Raw genomic sequence first — 20072 nt, 5'->3', positions numbered from 1 at the left:
CTCAAGGAGCGGATGTGCCATGAACTACAGCCACGCCATTCGGGGCGCCAAACATTCTCAAATAACGAAGAAATTCCCCGGGCTGCCAGTGCCAGCGCATTAGTACTATGCGTCCAATGGCGATTCCCTTGTTCTGAAGACGGGCACCAGGACCAAGCCTGTACCGTTGGCAAGAATACATTACGCTTAGTATGTCAAGCTTTAATGCTTGTGAGCCATAAGGCTGGAGCTAAACAAGGTACAGTGCTTTTTTTTTGTCGCTACAGCGTGTCTGCTGGCATACAGTATTTTTTACGAATAGAGATACACACTGGACTCTTGATGAAAGCCCAATAACGTCCGGTGGTGCGGCCCAAAAATCTGTTTTCTGCATCTGGTGGACGGCCTGGGGGCGGTCCACAGCGGAGCTGGCGCTTATGCCGGATAGCACGTAAAAAGGGCACAGGTGTTAAGCGTCCTCCTCGCAAAGAAGAGCCGGACAGAAGGGGAAGGAGTGACCGAAAGGGGAATGGTACTGTGCTGACCAAAACTAGGTTACATCACGGTTGAGGACGACACGGATGCGTAGCCATCAAAGACATGGCACAGTCGCGGGCTGCCATAAAATGGTGATTAGCGCCGATAAACAACAGGTGCAGAACATGCGGCGTTGTACGTGTTCGAATGAGCGCTTCCGCACGGGTCACCTACACTGCCGATCAACGCTTCAAACTAACGGACGAATGGGGGCTGTCCTTGAAGCCAACATATTTCGTAGGGAGAATTCCTTGAAAATTATGCACCTTTCCAGCGATGTCTATCATGCTTGCATGTACTCTTGACGAAGTGAGATTGAAGGCCATAACAGGAGGCTTCTTTTGCGGCATGCTTCAATGCCGAAGCCTGCAGAGGCCCCACTTCAGAAAGTCCCTCCTACTCTTATCACTTCAATAAACATTAACGCAAGCAAAATTTTGTTTCATTCTGTTTCTTCAGGGCCACAGAAATTAAAATATTTCGTACGCAGGCTGTGCAAACACACCCTAGCGTTAGCGTGTCGCTATTCTCCGCTGTCCCAGCTAAAGCGCGCTGACAAATCAGCAATTGTTAGTTAGAGCATTCGACTGTTGAGAAAATTCTTACTTGAGGAAAAATTAATATGCTTCGACTAGCACTTCTAAAAAACAAGAGCCTTAACGAATCGAAATCAGAAATTGGGTCATGGGCTAGCTGTGGGCGCTGCGAAGGTAAGAGACTCGTAATTTCTGTAGGCCGACTGGTTAGCTGGGGGTCTAATGTCTGCGGCGTCCCCGCCACGGAGCCAATAAGCTGAAAGGTGGTTCCTGACAAAAGATGCAGACTAGAAAGACTAGTAGTCTTTGTCACCTCACCGGGTGAGGTACACCGGCTCTGCTAGTTAAACACGAGGAACGAATAAAACACCCAGGGAATGTCGGATGTGCTCTTCTCCTTTCTAGGGCACTGTGAAAAAACTGAATTTGCTGTGTACCGGTAGATTTTCGTGTTCAAATCAGTGAGGCTACTTTGATGGAAAAACGAAGCAATTCTAAGCTAGAAGAGGTCTCAGAATGAAGTTTTCATACCGGCCTCCGCCGTGCGTTCCCACAAGCACATAGCAATAGCTTGAGTACTTTTCCTTTTTGTTGCTGCGAATCTCTTAGGATAGGCAACCCTGTTGACTTGCAACAACGACCACAGACTCCATTCTGTTCTGACGTCTGAAGTTTTGAATTCAGGGCCGGAAGAAAAATCTTTTCTTCTACACATTTTGCGTTCCTCATAGCCTGAGTCGCCTTGGGACGTTAAACCTCCATAAGCCTCATGAACATTTTTCCCAGCAATTGATGCCTCTTTTGCTGCTGAACAAGTATCGACACAGACACAAAGAGACAAACAAACAATCGATGTTTATAAGTACTTAGAGCTACCTAGAACGGCATCCTCAGTGTCGCTTTGAAGAGGTTGTTACAGTGGGCAAGGCTGACTGAGGCTACGTCACTGGCCGTTCTGTTAAGGAGACTGCTTTTCAGCAGACTTTGTTTAGCGCATCATCTAGCGTTCGGAGTTCTTGGATCGATTTTAACCTATGGAGTGCATCTATCGCTTTACACCTGAGGCTTCGCCGAGGCTCAGTGCATATGGTACTCGGCTCCTGCTGACCCTAAAAACGCGGGATAAGACACGGCAGCGGCTGTTGCATTTCGATGTAGGCGAAATGCTAGAGGCCCGTGTACTGTGCGATGTCAGTGCACATTGAAGAACCCAGGTAGTCGAAATTATCCGGAGCTCTCCACTGCGGCGTTCTTCATACCCTGAGTTGCGTTGGCAAGTTAGACCTCATAAAATCTAAAGCTTTACATTTAGCGTTTTACTCCTCAGAATTGTTCAACTTGTCTAACAGTGACGTTCAAAATAAAAAGCATTGCGAACTTCTTCAGAGCACTCTGTGTCATTCAGAACAAGGAGCCTAGGTGCTGTGCTCGGCCTATAAAAAATGGTTTAAAGTCTACCAACGACAGCTGGAAGGGAGCATCCTGCCGGCTTTAATACGAAGCCAGTGCCGTCGTTGGTGTCGTAAACAAAGACATCCATGTTCGCCAGTTGCCTCCACTGCAGGTTATTTGGGTCGACGTACGCTACAAACGGCACGTGGCCTGACAATTTGGAGCTGTGCAGAACGAATTATCTCTGTCTATGCGAGCCGCGTAGCCCTCCTTATGTGCCGTGAGGGTGGAGGAGTTGGTTATTGCAATGCCGTAACTAGTGTAATTTTTTTCACTAGGAGAGGCCAAATATGCCGAATTCTTCGTTTTGTTTTCTTACTCTGTACTTTAAGTGGGACAATCTGTAGCGCTGAATGCGTCGGCATTTGCCTTCCTTCACTGAGTACTTCTGCTTTTCGCCGCTTACAAATTTCACTAAAGTCAAATTTGTGGTGATGTAATGCAGTTGAACTTGGAAGGTTGCCATCTGATGTGATGTTGAGTGGACAGTCGGCCAAGGTTTCTTTACCACTTCAGATCTCTGACGGAGAGTATGAATCTCTGCGCTTTTCTTTGTGTCATAAGAAAGCAGTCTTTAAAGCCCACAGCATAAATCCCTGTTTTTGCATCTTCAATATTGGGTTAATTTCACGCTAACAGAGGCAACCTTTCCTCGATAGTAGAAGATGTAGTTGAAAAAATTCAGAAATGTGGGGGGGGGGGGGGGGGGGGGGGGGGCGTTGCAAAAATTTTTTGGGCTAATCGTTCCTTCTAAAACTCTACTTGCGCTCCTGAGCGTCTACCTTCGTGACAAAAGCAATGCAGGACAATTGGCGAAGATTACTTTATAAGGACAAATACCGTCTAGTCATATTTCTTGCAAATGATTAAGCGAAACGTTCATCAAATCGCATCACTCCATTGTGCACGTACCCCATGGCAGTCTCTTCGCCACCGAGCATCTGCGGTGCTCCAACGCTAGCAGGGCGGAAAATTTTACGTGGCACAAGCCCCAAGTAGTAGAAGCAGTACTAGTAGTAGTAGTAGAAGTATTACTAGCAGTAGTAGTAGTAGTAGTAGAAGTATTACTAGTAGTAGCAGTAGTAGTAGTAGTAGTAGTAGTAGTAGTAGTAGTAGTAGTAGTAGTAGTAGTAGTAGTAGTAGAAGTAGTAGTAGTAGCAGTCGTAGTCCTAGTAGTAGTAGTAGTAGTAATAGTAGTAGTAGTAGTAGTAGTAGTAGTAGTTTAAAAATAAGAGCAATAAAAGGAAGGAAAAGATTTTTGCTAGCCCCGGCATCTGCCATCGCTACGGTAAGCTCTTCAGCTGCGGAAGCGGAAATAAACGGGTAGAAGGCAGACTGGCGAAATGGAATGAAAGAGGTGAGGGGACAGACAGAAACGATAGGGGGGAGAGAGGTACAATGCACATGTATTCTATTCACACTATAACATGTACAGATCGGGCGCGTGTGATGTCCATCCCAAGGGGGACGCAATTTGATACCCCGGCGGTGAGGGTAACAAATTTAAAAAAATATATAACTGGTATTGCTATCACTAACGGTCGGCTACGAACCTAAAATTTTAATCAGGTGCCTACAGGTAATAAAAAAGTGAATTATTTAAAAGTAGTTCAGCGCTTTCCTAGTTAGCGACGTCTTCTAAATAGGGTACCAGTGTGCCGTAGAAAGCTTCCCTTTACTCAAAAACCCTGCTTTTAAAAATTATTGGCGAGCTATAAACGTTACCAAGTAAGAAAGTCACGGCTTCTTCGAAATTCACGAAAATGATGTTTGCTCACCGCGAGCAGGAAGAAAAGCACGCAAGTTGCAACAGCGATGCTGCTCCCAAATCGCATTCGGTGGTACTGTTGAAAAAGAAAGATGTTAATTTTATGCGCTAATCTACCGCTCATTAAAAACTATCCTGTTTCGTAGCTGATAGTGACTGTTCTGTGATCTGGAAGAACGAATCGTGACGCTTCAAGTGACAGCGCACTTACGCTTAGAATATACGGCACGTAGCTTCGGAAATGTTTACTGATTGAAAACTCTTGCAAAATATATCACCAGCCAACCTTTAACGACAAAATACCAAAGCTACTAACGTAACAGGCAAAGGCGAGGGTTTCCGTGTGACACTCACTGCACGAAGGTGGAGAACACTCGAGTGTCATTATCGTGGTTGGCATGTCTGCTGCCTCGAAGGATATCGGCTACAAGGCTGCGAGAGCTCGCACGCAAGGTTTCTTTCGGGATTTGCTTTTTCTCTCCACATCACGATAGTGGTAGTTTCAAACATGGCGTAGTCGGCCCTTGTATTTCATTCCTCCAAATATTATTTAAGGTCAACAGAAGAAATTTTACTAGAAATAATAAATTGTTATCAGAATGCCTAGGATCGATTCAGTTTTCACGGCAAAATGCGTAACAAGCTATTAAGAAAATGCGCCCAAACAGCTTAATTTAGATGGAATGTCACAACGTTGATAAAAAGCTACGTGTCCTAACTCTTGGATACACCAATATTGGGTACAAGTTGTTCCGTTGCTAATTTTCTCTTGGCTTGGTCTTATCTTAAAGGTGCACTGAAGAGGAATCTGAACTCCTCTTTTTGCCGCTGGAACTCAATCTGCACGTTCCGAACATTCTTGGAAACTTCGACTTATTGCCCTGTGTGGCCGATTTCTCTAATTAAATCGAATTCACGTCCGGCTCCCGCCTTTATTTTTGAATTCTCCCCGTACGGTGGGAGGAATCGACCAATGCGTGGAGTGCCTTTCAGCCAGCTCCGTGGAGGCTTTGCTTTCGCTTTATTTTGTTTTAGGCTTCCGTGAATAAGTAGTTCCATTCGAAGATAATATAGCCGAAAAATAAGCCCGCAGAAATAAAAATACGCGCGGACTATTTGCTTCTACACATTACTACGTATTACTCCGCCGATGAAAGAGCGGCAAGCCGCCACGGGACTGGGTGAAAGGCACTCCACGCGTTGGTCGACTCCGCCCACCGTACGGTGGAGAATTAAAAAAAAAAAGGCGGGAGCCGGACGTTAATTCGATTTAACTAATAAAATCAGCCGCACAGGGCAATAAATCGAAGTCTCTAAGAATGCTCGGAACGTGTAGATCGAGTTCCCGCGGCAAAAAGACGTGTTCAGATTCCTCTTCAGTGCAGCTTTAAGTCAATCACTTGTTTAAAAGCTGAAACCGCGCATTTGCAGACTGCCGATTCGCTTAACAAGAAAGAAGAAGCGCTTTCGGGTGAAAGTGCGTCGTTTGCGCCGACAGTGCTTGTTTAATTTTGCCAATTATCATTTGTATGCTTTTTATTTGCGTGCGTTCACACACAGGGACTTTATAGCTGCACATTCAGACCTAGTGTTCAGCACGTATGGAGGAGCGTACTATCGCGAATTTTAGGACATGTGCAGAGGAATAAAGGGGGCGGACAAAAGGTTATCAGTTTTTATTTATCCGGCAAAGTATTGGAACTGACATGTTTGTTTCAAGTCTAACGCAACACGTCCAGCAAGAAATCTGATTAAGTTCGTTTCACTGCTACCCTATCGCCAGTATTTTGCTGAATTTCGCTTGCAATCGACGACCTTCATGTAAAAATTTCCGTGAACTCCGAGAAAAATAATAGTTTAGGCGTGCTTACCTCAAAAACTGACGTAATCTTTAGTCTGTAAAACACCGGCACGATGATTTCCGTGATGAGTGGAGTCGTGAGGAGTATAGGTATGATACTCCACATCATGTGTACACCGTAGGCATAGTAGTGCGCTGTGAAGCCCACGATTCCCAGCGCTGACATCATGGATGCGAGCACAGACACGGCTAGAGGGAACACTGCCAGCGAGCGCCGGCCGAGGAACACTTCGTCCGTATCTGTGTCATCGCGACTTCTTTTCCGAAAGGAGAAATATAGGCCAATGACAATATTCCCTCCAACTAAAATTGCGAATATCACGTACTCGATGGGGTGGAGAGATGCCATTGTTCGTCAAGCTTGTGAAGGGTGCTGCAAAACAAAGTATTCATGATTTTAACTAGTAAGATTAGAAACTCCCTCTAGGTCTTTGTTCTGCTGATTAATAATACAGTCGTCGATTCTCGCTTTCTCTAAACAAGCGACAGGATCGTGGCCCTGAATTCTTTATTTACATAAAAGAGGCCTTTACATAACCTGCTAAAAAAGAGCGCCTTTTAGCAACTGCTGCCGCCAGCGCGCGTTGATAGCGTGTCTTGTCTAGGCACTGTTTTACAGAACTACCACGAATCTATTTGCCCAATAACGCAACTTCGACACATCTTCATTTCGTTCGAAACAGTGAATATCGTGCGCGGTAGGACAGAGAAAGTGATTCACAAGAGACTCACAGCGAAATCTGCGCAGTAGAGCACGCACGTATACGTAAAGAATACTTCTCTGCTGGTCCAGCGTGGCATACGGCGTCACGTGTCCAGCAGCTATACGCCAGAGGCAAACGTTGGCGACCTATATCGGAAGAGAGTGCGTGGATAAGTGACAGTGCGGTCTAAAACAAAGACAGCAGAGAGCGACAGCGGAAATTAAAGCTAGATACGTTGTATTTGGGACATGTGCGCTGCTGGTCATGTAGACGCAGGTGCTTACTGCGCTTGTTCTCAGCCCATCTAAAGTAAAATTTTAAAGCCACAGTAAGACATTACAAACTATGAGTGATTGCAATGTGGACAGTGGATTGCAATGTGGTTATAACCTGACCAAAAGTATTGTATTGAAGCATTGGATGTTCAAAAGTATTGAAACCTGGTGCCACGAGTTCTTGTACGTTTTCTTTTCGAAGAATGTGCTGTCATCCACATCGGTGGGCGTCGCCCAATCGTTGGTACCGTTGTTTTCTTTTCCACAAGTAGTGTGTGACCTCAATCTTGGCCCTTAAACGCTACTTGAGTTTTGCGTTAAGATTCGCAGTACTATGTGGGTGATTCTCTGCCGCTGCAGTGTACATATTGAAGCGATGTGCATTCACTTTTTTGCGTGAAGCATAAGTTTATGTTTAAGTTGTAGCTTTATAGTACTGTTGCTGAACAGCTCCTTCGTAGTGACCGCTGCGACAACCACGTGCAGCTTTACTTATCGCTGTCTCTGAGTCGATAAATTTTAGCGGGCACAAGTCCGTCGATTAACAAATTCGTTTCAGTTATACACAGCATTCCTTTTTGTAGTCGACTCATGTGTTTCTGCCTCTCATAACCGTGAAATGACAACAACTGGAAGTAGCAGGAAACTAAAGAAAGAAACAAAGAGGTGTAAAAACGGGAGGTTACAAATCGATTCTTTCAAAAATAAAGCAGAATCATTGAAACAAACAGGTTTCTATCTACATCTTTTAGCCTAGCTGCCAATAAAACCATGAATTTGCCGAAATTTATATCAGAAAAGAACTAAATAGGATGAAAAAATTCATCATCAAGCATTATGTGGCAAGAAATTATTGAATTCATTTTCACGTTTGAACTAGCAATAAAATTAGTTTCAAAGAACGCAGAGCCTCGGGAATAAAACTCGCAAACAGTCCTCGCTGTTACATTAAGCCATCGAAAAGAACTTTTGTAAGCCCATTTCAGTTGCTCTCTAAAATCATGGAATGAACATATATGCCACTGAGAATACGCAACAGATGTTACATGAGTCACTTAGGCAAATTGTCAACACCTTATGGGTTTTTGTGGTGCCGCGTTATGTTCTCTAACTTCCCGCAGCTACTTCCGAGTAAATTCAGACATCAGCTCAATACGCCCGTTTCGCATGAAATAAAACGAAAGCACACGGCTTAGCAGTGCGCAAAACCAAAACAAAGTGAAAAGGAAGGGGGAGCCTCAGGATGCTTAGCTATGCACGCCAAGGCTGCCCGTCGATTGTTGACTTTGTTTTGTGTCGTCAAGAAACCCATCTTCCCACCGTCGGTTTATATAGAGCGGAAAAGGTGAATGGAGAAGTAGTTTATTCCCATTGTGTTTTGACCTTATAATAAAAAACGTACAGGCACCCAGCGTAACTTGTTTCAAAGGAACGCCAGCAACAAACTGACGTTGAGCTGAAGCAATATGGCACCGCGTTGAAATCACCAAACCGAGTTTTCACAGCTGGAAGGAGCCAAAAAACTAAATAAAGGTGTAGCCGTCAGATGCCGATTTCCAAAATAAATTATCGTGTGTTGAAAGAATTTTTTCGCCGCGGACCTAAGAGGACAGATTACAGCGACATTTACTTCAAAACGGTGAATAAACAGACCGCTTTTGTATGGACGTCGTCAGCTTGAATCGAGGGACGGGAAAAATTTTTTGATATTGTCACGGATTAGAAAACGACAAAGTGGGCAGTAGCGCGACGCAAAGCGCTCGAGCTAGTCCCGCGGCCCTGGCAAAAATGAAACGCGGCACCGCTCCGGGTCGAGACAAAATTACAGTCAAATTGTTAGCCAACCTCCCCGACCCAGCGTACCTGTCTTTATTGAATTACATTAACTCAATCTGGCTTGGGCAAGTGCCACTACCCATCGAGTGGAAGACCACCCTGGTCACCTTCATTCCTAAAGCTGGCAAGGCCATCAACACGGACAACCTCCGCCCCATCTCTCTGACTTCCTGTGTGGGCAAACTCATGGAGACGATGGTACGTGACAGGTTGTCCGAGTTCATGGAATCCAAACACCTATTCGCAGACACCATGTTCGGGTTTCGCCCACACAGATCTGCACAAGATGTCCTGCTACAACTCAATCGGGCTGTCCTCGACCCCGTGGAATGCCCTCACAATGACAAGGTCGTACTCGCCTTGGATTTGAAGGGTGCATTCGACAACGTTACCCACGAGATCATTCTCACCCCTCTCTCAAACTAACTGCGCCAGAAATGCCTTTCAATACATTCGGCAATTTTTAACCGACAGACAATCTTACGTTCGGATCCAGGATAAAGAACATGAGGAGTTTTTTTTCGAAATGAGCCAGATCCACCAAAACAGAAACTTAGAACAAGGCCATAATTTCTTGTCTGAAAGGAATGCGCTGCTATTCAACCTAGTACCTCACAAGTTTTATGGGGCAGATAGAGCAGTCGAACAGCATTAATCGCCAAAAATTTACGTGCATAGTTTGGCCTCTACAACAATGGAAACATTGGATTTGGCTCATATCGAAGTGAAGCATTAGATTCGACCCAGCTTTCTTCTCGAAACTTTATTATTACTGCAGTATGTTTCAGGTTACATTCAAAACAATATGGAAAAATGCTTGTGCTGTGACTTCAGCAGAAAAAAAAATTACAAGTATGCGTCACCCGCTTTACACTCATACATGGATAGCAGGCCTGTCTTCCTGGCAGCATAAGCAGCTTTCTTCGCAATCTGCCATGGGCTCCTTTTCTTGACAGCGACGAAAGGCAGCCTCAAAATACGCAAGTTCTTCGTTTTCTTTCCATGACACACCAAAGTGAGTCACCAGAAGGTTGGTCACGTCTCTCACCTTCAGTTCGTTGAGGTGGTGTACATACAGCTCGCACTGTTTCGGTGTTTGTACAAGGGTCTTTCCCCTCTTTAGAACCGATACAAAATTAGACACTGAAACCCTGTAGTGGGGTTCGGCTCTAATTTGAGGGCTTCGGCCTGTCACATTTCTTTGAATGTAAAAAACCTTCGTTTCAGTAATCTTGAAAGGCAGGTTGGACGTTGATCTCATTACTTCCGTACAGTACGCCTTCCAGTCATAGACGTTCCACTGCTTTCCTATTTCTAGTACAATGCCGTGGTTAGCAAAAATTCTCTTGTAGCCTTCTGGATTTAGAATTTCTTCATGTCTTCTGACATCTTTCTCAATCCGACCGAATACTCTATCCGGAGGTAAAAAACTGTGGCCTGTGACAGGGAACACAACAGAAACCAACGAAACACAAGCTGGAGCCTCATTCTGGATCCACCAAAGAATCATGCAAAGCATAGTTGAGTTTTTGTTTTGACCAGCACAACCGTCCGCTACCAGCCGCACTTCTTTAATTCCTTCCAAATTTGCACCTCGAAGCGTATTGTGCACTGCACTGGCAACTTGGTTGCTTCCCTTGCTGCTCTGATCTTCACTCCATGTGTAGCAATGGACAGCATCTTTGGGCATCGATCCATCTCTCTGGTTTTCTACCACGCACAGGTGGTATTGATACAACTGGCGGCTGTAATAGGCTTGTTGGTCTGGAATCTTGGGCATCACTTGATTTTGTTGGCAGTCAAAGGAGAACGTCTTTAGGTCTTCTCGCTTCTCACGTAGCAGGGAATAAAAAGCCCTATACTTCAACCTGTGCACCCTTTGATCTGTTAGAACCTTTTGCTTCTGTGCAGAATCTTTCAAATTCTTGATGTCGTAGGCGTTTTTTAATCACACAGAGCAAACATCCGTTCTCGGTGTTCCAAACGAGAGATTGAACTTCGTGCGGAAAATTCGGTGAAAAAAACCGTATTTCACTCGGACATCTTCAGTAGCCTGTTGATTATTGTAAGGAGATAGCGCCACCCAGCGGCGTTCGTGAGGAGAAGACAAAGCACGAGGAGCGCGTGCGGAGGGGAACGCGGGGCAGGTCGAAGAGGATTACGTGGCAGAGAAGAGAAGAGCGCGGTGGGCGACGGACGTGGACGAGTTCTGCTGGCTCCCCGAGTTCCGGGCTTGGGCCTTAGCCGCAGACGTCCGGGCCACCAGACCTGGACTTCCATCGTCGAGAGCCTCAACCACCAGGCTCAGGCGCTACTCTTCTCCGTCCATCCGTCAGCTGCTCCACACAGGCCGCCTCTGGCGCCTACGTGACCTTTTCCGGGATACCAGACCTGGAAACCGTGCCGGGAGCCCACAGACGCCGACGCTGCGGTAGCGTCGCATCAACATCGGAACGCCAAGAGACTCCTTGACTGCCCGACACCCAGCCAGTCCTCTCCGCTCGTTGCTCAAATAAGACAAGTAGTGTGAACTTTCCTCTTTGATTTTCTTTTTCCCTGTATTGTCCGTAAGCACTTTGCTCTGTTCCACCGTGTGTTTCTTTCCCGTGCGTTGCCGCCCTGCTCTCTTGTTCCTTTCCTTTTTTTTCTCGCTCGTATTGAAATTGGTTTCCTTTCCGATAAAAGCCGCCTCGTTTATTGTTTGTACTTTTGTGTTTATTTAAAATAAGACCTGCAATCTCACAGAGTCCTCACAAATTTGGCGTCCACTACGACAGGACGAGGTCGGTTTTTATTCATTTGCCTGTTGTGTTAATTTAGGAACAATATGAGCGCTTCAGATTTGGTTGCTTTAGGCGAGCGCATGGGCTTGTGCGGCGCGGAGTTACGAGCGTGGGTGGAGGACGAGCTTCGTAAGGCACGGGAAGAGAGAGCTGCGGAGCGTGAAGCTGCGAAGCAGAAATTGGAATTAGAGGCACGGAATTTAGAGACGGAGCGTGAAGCTGCTAAGCAGAAATTGGAATTAGAGGCACGGAATTTAGAGACGGAGAAACAGAAATTGGAGTTAGAGGCGCGGAACTTGCAGCTACAAATAAGGCTCATGGAGGGTGGCGCAAATCCTCCGAGTGACCGTGGAGAGCGTAGCGTCGCACCGGCTAGCTCCATTAACCCGCACAGCCTCATACCACAGTTCAATGAAGCGCGGGATGACCTCGATGCCTACTTAAAGAGGTTTGAGCATGTGGCCACGGGGCAGGGTTGGCCAAAAGAAAAGTGGGCAACGGCGTTGAGCTTGTGCCTTGGTGGTAAAGCACTTAGGGTCTTCGGTCGGCTCTCGCCTGAGGATTCCGTGGATTATGACAAAGCGAAGCTTGCCTTGCTTCAGAGGTTTAGGTTCACCGCGGAAGGGTACCGAGAGAAGTTTCGCCAGAGCAAGCCCCAGGATGGAGAAACGGCCTCGCAATATGCTGCCAGGTTGTTTAGTTTCTTTGACCGTTGGGTCGAGATGCGGGGAGAAGGCCGCACTTTTGAGGTAGTTCGTGAGATGGTCGTGAGCGAACAATTCCTTAACAACTGTCATTCCCGTTTAGCCCTTTTCTTACGTGAGCGGGAGGGCAAGACAGTTTCCAAGCTGGCGGAGGCTGCCGATCATTTTCTTGAAGCACAGCGGCAAAATAACTTGTTGTTCTTCAAAGAACAGGGGGAGCATACGATGAATAAAGCCAAGGACGAGGTTTCAGGTTCACAATCTCGCCTGCGGTGTTTTCTTTGCGAGAAGACTGGGCACAAGGCGGCGGATTGTCGGACGAAGCCGAAGCAATCGTATTGCACCTGGTGCCGCGAGGTAGGACATGATGCCCAGTCGTGCAAGGCTAAGAGGCCAGGAGACCGTGAGGAGTCCGCCTGTTGCATGACACCTCGATATTCACATCCCGATAGCACTGCAGTGGTAACGCGCGTAGAGGGCCAGTTGGGGGAGATGGTCTGTCCTTCCAACCCGGTGGAAACTGCTATGCCCGTGGGGCACGGTGAGGTGTTCGGCCAGCCTGGTTCGGTATTACGGGATACGGGCAGCACCGGCATTGTTGTGCGTGAGTCCCTTGTACCGGCAGCGGCACTTACAGGGAAGCAGGCTACATTATTCTTGGCCAATGGGACCCGTGTAGAAGTTCCGGAAGCGGAGGTGGTGATTTCCTCACCACATTTTTCGGGTAAGGCCATCGCGCGGTGTTTGTCTACACCCCTGTACGACATCATAATAGGCAATGTCCCTGGCGCTAAACCTCCATTCTCGGTTGACCCGCCAGTTCTAACTGATCAGGCAGTTTCCCTTGCCATGACGGGTGCGGTCGATGTTCCTTCCCTTATGGTGACAGCAAAGGTTTCAGAGAATAGTAAAAGCCCCACTCTGAACACACTCCACTTGTCACGGCCGGAGTTTCGCCTGAAACAGGAAGAAGACTCGACTTTAGAGGTGTGTCGCAGGAAGTTGGGGCAAATATTTCGTGGCAAGGGACAGAACGCCCACTCCTTTGATACAGATGACGGTGTTCTTTTCCGGTCGTACCAAGTGTGTCCCGGCCAGGTCGTTGAGCAAGCGGTGGTACCGAAGGGCTTACGCACGCAAGTTCTTAAGTTGGCACATAAGAGTGCATTATCCGGCCATCATGGAATACGGCAAACAATAGCTAGGGTGCTCAGTGAGTTTTACTGGCCCGGTGTACAGGCTGACATTAAGAGTTATGTCAGATCGTGTGATATGTGTCAGCAGACTGTGTCGAAGGCAAGGGAGAACAGAGTGAATAACATCGTAGGACGGGAACATGTAAAATCAGGGTGGAAACCGAGGTCGGTTTGGAGAAAACGGTTTCACAAAGGAAAACGGAAGTACTAGCCGAAAAAGTTCTCGCGACGGTGAAGTGGTTTGATGTGAACAATGGAATACGGAAGAATGTAGCCCACACCTGTTGTTGGAATTGTTTTTGTTTGTTCATGCTTGTTTTTGAATGTCGGCTATCTACTTTTTATGCTTTCCGTGTTTCTTCGCCCTCTATGGACGCTTTACGTTGACTTTCCATGTGCTCTCTGTGCTGTGTGTGCGAAGGTCCGTGAACGCTTCGAACATTGACGACTGTCGTATTGTGTGTGGTGTGTAGTGTGCGCGCTGTGGTGCGGTGTTCTGTGTTGCGATCATCGAACGCGTCTGGTGTCGCTCTCCTGAAGTCGAGTTCTTTCCCTTGGAAAAAACTTCCGAAGAGGGGGCCTTCTGTAAGGAGATAGCGCCACCCAGCGGCGTTCGTGAGGAGAAGACAAAGCACGAGGAGCGCGTGCGGAGGGGAACGCGGGGCAGGTCGAAGAGGATTACGTGGCAGAGAAGAGAAGAGCGCGGTGGGCGACGGACGTGGACGAGTTCTGCTGGCTCCCCGAGTTCCGGGCTTGGGCCTTAGCCGCAGACGTCCGGGCCACCAGACCTGGACTTCCATCGTCGAGAGCCTCAACCACCAGGCTCAGGCGCTACTCTTCTCCGTCCATCCGTCAGCTGCTCCACACAGGCCGCCTCTGGCGCCTACGTGACCTTTTCCGGGATACCAGACCTGGAAACCGTGCCGGGAGCCCACAGACGCCGACGCTGCGGTAGCGTCGCATCAACATCGGAACGCCAAGAGACTCCTTGACTGCCCGACACCCAGCCAGTCCTCTCCGCTCGTTGCTCAAATAAGACAAGTAGTGTGAACTTTCCTCTTTGATTTTCTTTTTCCCTGTATTGTCCGTAAGCACTTTGTTCTGTTCCACCGTGTGTTTCTTTCCCGTGCGTTGCCGCCCTGCTCTCTTGTTCCTTTCCTTTTTTTTCTCGCTCGTATTGAAATTGGTTTCCTTTCCGATAAAAGCCGCCTCGTTTATTGTTTGTACTTTTGTGTTTATTTAAAATAAGACCTGCAATCTCACAGAGTCCTCACAATTATACATCCGCCATATATTTCGGATACTCTTCAGCTCTGCCGGGAGATACAGTTTTCGAGTCTTCTGTCGGTTGTAGTGCGACTCTCTTGCACGAAGGCGCTTTATGAACATCACAACAGCCGATCGCTTTCGACCATAGCGTTGGAGCTTCTGATCGCCTCCACGGGCATCTGCCTTCAATCCGCCTTTTTCGTGCCTGTGCTTAACGTAGCGGGTAACTGTACTGTGGCTAACAGCAAGCACTGCACAAAACATATCACGACAAACAGGAACCTCTCTTCCATTTTCAAGCCGTACCTTGTAAGAAACGGCGAGGCTTCGACGATGTTCCTCATGTTTTCCTCTCCTGCGTTTGGCTGCAGAAGATGTGCACTGCATCAATATGAATGCCTTTTGCTTCACACTGCACAGTTCATTAAACGTCTTCTTGAAGCTTTCCACCGATGTTTCTGTCACAAGCGCGCACTTGAGAGTCTTCTTTGTGTGCTTACATTTCGGAAGCGGCAAATTCTTGCTTTTTCGGCGTCTTGAAGGGCGACTTTTGTTTCGTCGTCTGGGCAGGGAGCGTTCACCCACCTCTTCATAACCGCCGCAATCCATGCGGAACTAAGTCCGGCAAAGCAAAAGTCTTGAAAAAACCAAGGAGCTCGCGAAACCGACCACGCAGTCCGCGCTATCACGCACGAGCAACGCCGGCACGAGCCTACAAGGAGGCTGCCATGTTGGCTGAATCACGTGGTCTCCAGGTCAGTCTCCTATTGGTTGAACGGATTTGGCTCATTTCGATCCACGCAGTGGAAGGATTTGGCTCGTTTTCGATTTGAAATGTGATCTGCGGGCTAGCTAAGTTGGTGTGATTTGACCCATTTTGATCTGATCTGTTTTTTAAAGGAAAGTTGACTGGCTTAGCTTTCCACTACAGTTGGGGTTCCGTTACTTTCGGTTTGTGGATTTGGCTCATTTCGAAAAAAAACTCCTCACATGGCCCTTTTCATTTAGGAACCAGGGGTACACCCCAGGGCGCGGTGCTCTCTCCCCTCTTATTCAATTTGGCTATGATGCGCCTACCAGCCCAGCTGGGCGCTGTTGCCGGTGTTCAGCATGCGCTGTATGCTGATGACCTCACCCTATGGGCCACGCAGGGTTCCCTTGCAGACATTGAGGCTAACCTGCAGGAGGCGGCGACCATAGTGGACCGTTATGCTCGCCGCTGCGGCCTCCAATGCTCCACCCAAAAGTTTGAATTTGTGCACATACGACCCTCATCAAAGTGCATAGCCAAAATTTCATTGTCTCTCGAGACAGGTCCAATCCCTGAAAATATCGAAGTCCGGGTACTGGGGCTCTTTATACATCAACACAGACGGTCAGAAACAACATTGGCCAAACTCCGTCAGGTGGGGGACCAGGTGGGCCGCTTGGTCCGCCGGGTTTCTAACAAGCGCGGGGGGTTACGATGTAAGGACGTCTTGCGGCTGGCGCATGCATGTGTAACCAGTCGAATCCTATATTCGACTCCATACCTCCACCTGCAGAAGCAAGACGAGGATTCACTCGAAGTCATCCTCCGCAAAATTATTAAGCGGGCTCTAGGCCTCCCCGTGACCACCTCCAACAAGCGCCTCCTGGGGCTAGGCATGGTGAACACATTTCACAGACGGTCACATCAACACATCAACACAGACGGTCAGAAACAACATTGGCCAAACTCCGTCAGGTGGGGGACCAGGTGGGCCGCTTGGTCCGCCGGGTTTCTAACAAGCGCGGGGGGTTACGATGTAAGGACGTCTTGCGGCTGGCGCATGCATGTGTAACCAGTCGAATCCTATATTCGACTCCATACCTCCACCTGCAGAAGCAAGACGAGGATTCACTCGAAGTCATCCTCCGCAAAATTATTAAGCGGGCTCTAGGCCTCCCCGTGACCACCTCCAACAAGCGCCTCCTGGGGCTAGGCATGGTGAACACATTTCGGGAGCTCCGGGAAAACCCACTTGACTAACCAATACACACGTCTCTCGAAGACATCGTCGGGTCGCCGCCTCCTTGCCCGACTACACATCCAACACACCACTCTCATGGAAGAGCGCGTACGTATTCCATCCCAGTGGAGATGCGCCCTCCACGTGCGCCCTCTTCCCGCGAACATGAATCGTGAGGACCATAATGGCCGGCGCCTGGCGCGGGCGGAAGCCCTGGCCCGCCACTATGGATCGAAACCCGGCGTATTCTACGTGGATGCCTCAGGCCCCCACCATGGGGGATGGTACACAGCCGCAGTCGTCCACCAATCCAAAACAGTGAACGGCCTTACTTTCCGAGCCCGTGACATAACACACGCGGAGGAGCTCGCCATTGCGTTGGCTGCATCTGATTCCAATTCAAAAACAATTATTTCCGACTCGCGAGGGGCATGTCGGAACGTCGAGCAGGGCTGGGTACCGTATCTAGCCTACCGCATTCTTCAAAACAGCGTCTACACCGGTGACCCCGCGCACCGGCGTATCGTTTGGGCTCCCGCTCACATGGGCCTTGAGGGAAATGAGGCAGCTGACGCCGCCGCCCGCGCGCTCTCTCACCGGGCATTCCCCTCCGACCCTGACGATCAGGAACTCGAATTTATTCCAGCTTACACCTTCAAAGACATCGTTTTACTCTATCAATCTGGCCATGGTCTTTATCCCCGCCAGTGTAAAGTTCTGTCAAAGACGGAGGAGCGGCTTCTGCTCCGCCTGTATACTAATACTTTGCTGTGCCCGGCAGCTCTGAAACACTTCGACCCTTCTTTCTCGGGCAGCTGTCCGCACTGTGCGGAGAAGTCTTCGGACATCTACCACATGGTGTGGGCCTGCCCCTCCAGCCCTGCTATCCCCCCTCACCCCAACCCAACCCGGGAGGACTGGGAGGCGACCCTGCTCGGCTGCTCTGACCTGCAGGCCCAACGGGCCTTGGTCGCGCGAGCCTGGGCGGCGGCCGATGCCACTAGGGTCCCGAACTAGGGACCTCCACCTAGTATTTGTAAGGGCTGGCCCCCTCTGGGTCAGCTCATGCATAAACTCCTGTATTATACCTGTACATAAATGTTTTCCACCACCACCACCGCCATTAAATCTTTCCAACATCATATGTAATTTACACCTGTATTCCTCGGCTTGCCGTCACGTAACATATGGTGTGTGGCGCGGGGTAATCATCACCATGCTGGTCTTGGAGCTTTGGCATGCTGCGTATACCATGGTCGTGGGCCTTGTGTTCCTGATCAGCACCGCCCGGCTGTGCACCAGTCCGCCTGACCATAGCTGACCTTGCTTTGTACCTCAGCCCCGATGTTGCGAATTGGTGACGCGTCCCCGACTACCGAAGGGGAACCCTATCGCGTGCAGGTTCGAATAACAAAGCAGAGAGATCAAGCAAAACGAAGCCGTATTTATAATTTAAAGGAAAGGAGCAAATAAAAGAAACGAAGACACCAAGAAAAACACACACTCGACACGCGTAAAACACTACAGATTAAAGGAAAGAGTTCACCAGACATGAAGCATCCGAGGTGAAGCGGGAATGCCTTGCTAGCAGCAAGGATGCGGGTTGATGACTTGCGATGCGTCGCTGGCATTGCGTCGAAGGAAGTGGTGACAGGTGATAAGGTGGAACACGGGAAGACGCCGATGGAGTCGTCAGCCGATCCAAAAACTTGACAGCACCAGTGCAAAAAGCGTAGCCAATCACGTCGACGGCGTGCCGAAGCGCCGTAGGCTTATGCATGCTATTTATGAAAACCCCAACGCACGGATCCTTAATCCATCGGCTGTTACTTCCAAACCTGAAAGGGACGCAGTAGGTCTGCGTTGGTGATCCAAGGGAAGTCTCCGGTGGCACAGGCTCAACGTCTGACGGCAGCCACCTCCACGCTAGTGACCAGACTTCCGCTGCGGTGTCTTCCTTGACAACTCGGTTTAATGACACGACAGCTCTCCGCTCCGCGTGCCCTCCTCGCGCACACGATTCGCACGTGGACACGCGCAACGCGGGGCTGGCAAGCGCGCGGCGCTCCGCTCGACGCAACACTGTCGACACGCCACGTTCCGAAAATCCCCCGACGATTGCACGTGCACATAGCTTATGTCTCCCCTTCGGAAAAGTTGTTTCACATAGAAAAAAACTGCCGTTAGTGCACACAACACTAAGGTTCATGTGGTAAACGGACAAGTTCGATGACGCCGTTGTCAACGAAGGCACTTTACACATGTCACACATGAAGACACATGGCAACGCGCACAGAGGGAACATGGGGTGAGATAATATATATGTAGCAAAAGGCAAAACAAAATCCATACCAAACATCAGGCGTAAACTTTAAACACGTCTGTACCATGAAGGTGAATATGTGCACACTGAGCAAACCATAACCGAAGAACGAAGGAAGAAGAAATAAAAACAACCCACAAACACTACCACACTGCATTTACACAGTTGCTAACAACGGATAGTAGTACTATACATTGGGCATCACCCTCTGGCAATTAACAAACGGTCTCTTACAAAACGGTCTTTTGGGACGCACGCTCTACGTACCGTTTGACCATAATGATCTGGAATAGCTTCTTGTGTGGCCCACGTCGATCCAACAATCGACATCGTTCTTTTTTCCAGAAAAACAGAATGGACCTTTCCAATGCATCGAGAGTTTGTTGTGGCTACTCGCCAGATAAATTGAGAGCGCGATCTCCAACCCTTAAATACCGCTTCCTGCTATTCCTGTCATAGTAGCTCTTCTGAGACTTTTGATCACGCAACAAATTTTCATGTGCCACTCTCATAGTTTGCTCGAGACGTTGTCTTTGATCAAGAATGTAACCATATGTAGTCTTCGTGTGTTCTCCAAGCTCTTCCTTTGTCTAGAGCTCTGTGGTTGGTGGTGGTGAAAGCATTTATTACGAATGAACAGGAGGTATGTTTGGATCAGCCCCTAAGGGAGCGATCCTTACAAACACTAGGTGGAGGTCCCTAGTATGGGACCCCAGTGGCGGTTGCCGCCGCCCGGGCGCGCCCGACTAAGGCTTGTTGGGCCTGTAAGTCGTGGCAGCCGAGCAGGGTCGCCTCCCAGTCCTCCCGGGTTGGGTTGGGGATGGGGGGAATAGCGGGGTTGGAGGGGCAAGCCCACAC

At 48.6% G+C, this 20072-nt stretch overlaps 1 protein-coding gene across 1 annotated transcript in view; it reads right to left on the bottom strand.

The window, feature by feature from the left end:
* The window catches only part of LOC149362550 (sodium-coupled monocarboxylate transporter 2-like), a 38589-nt gene extending 32107 nt beyond the window's left edge, over positions 1–6482 (bottom strand). Inside the window, exons 1-2 of the mRNA XM_089569752.1 lie at positions 6144–6482; positions 4283–4348 (exon numbers count right to left, since the gene is read on the bottom strand). Coding sequence (XP_089425878.1) covers positions 4283–4348; positions 6144–6482 — 405 coding nt within the window. The remainder of the gene's footprint in view (positions 1–4282; positions 4349–6143) is intronic.
* Positions 6483–20072: the final 13590 nt, after the last annotated feature.

The sequence above is a fragment of the Amblyomma mixtum genome, chromosome 2 (assembly GCF_055824585.1).
Source record: "Amblyomma mixtum isolate Tamu chromosome 2, ASM5582458v1, whole genome shotgun sequence".
Classification (NCBI taxonomy): Eukaryota; Metazoa; Arthropoda; class Arachnida; order Ixodida; family Ixodidae; genus Amblyomma; species Amblyomma mixtum.
This window is presented reverse-complemented; position numbering and strand designations above follow the sequence as displayed.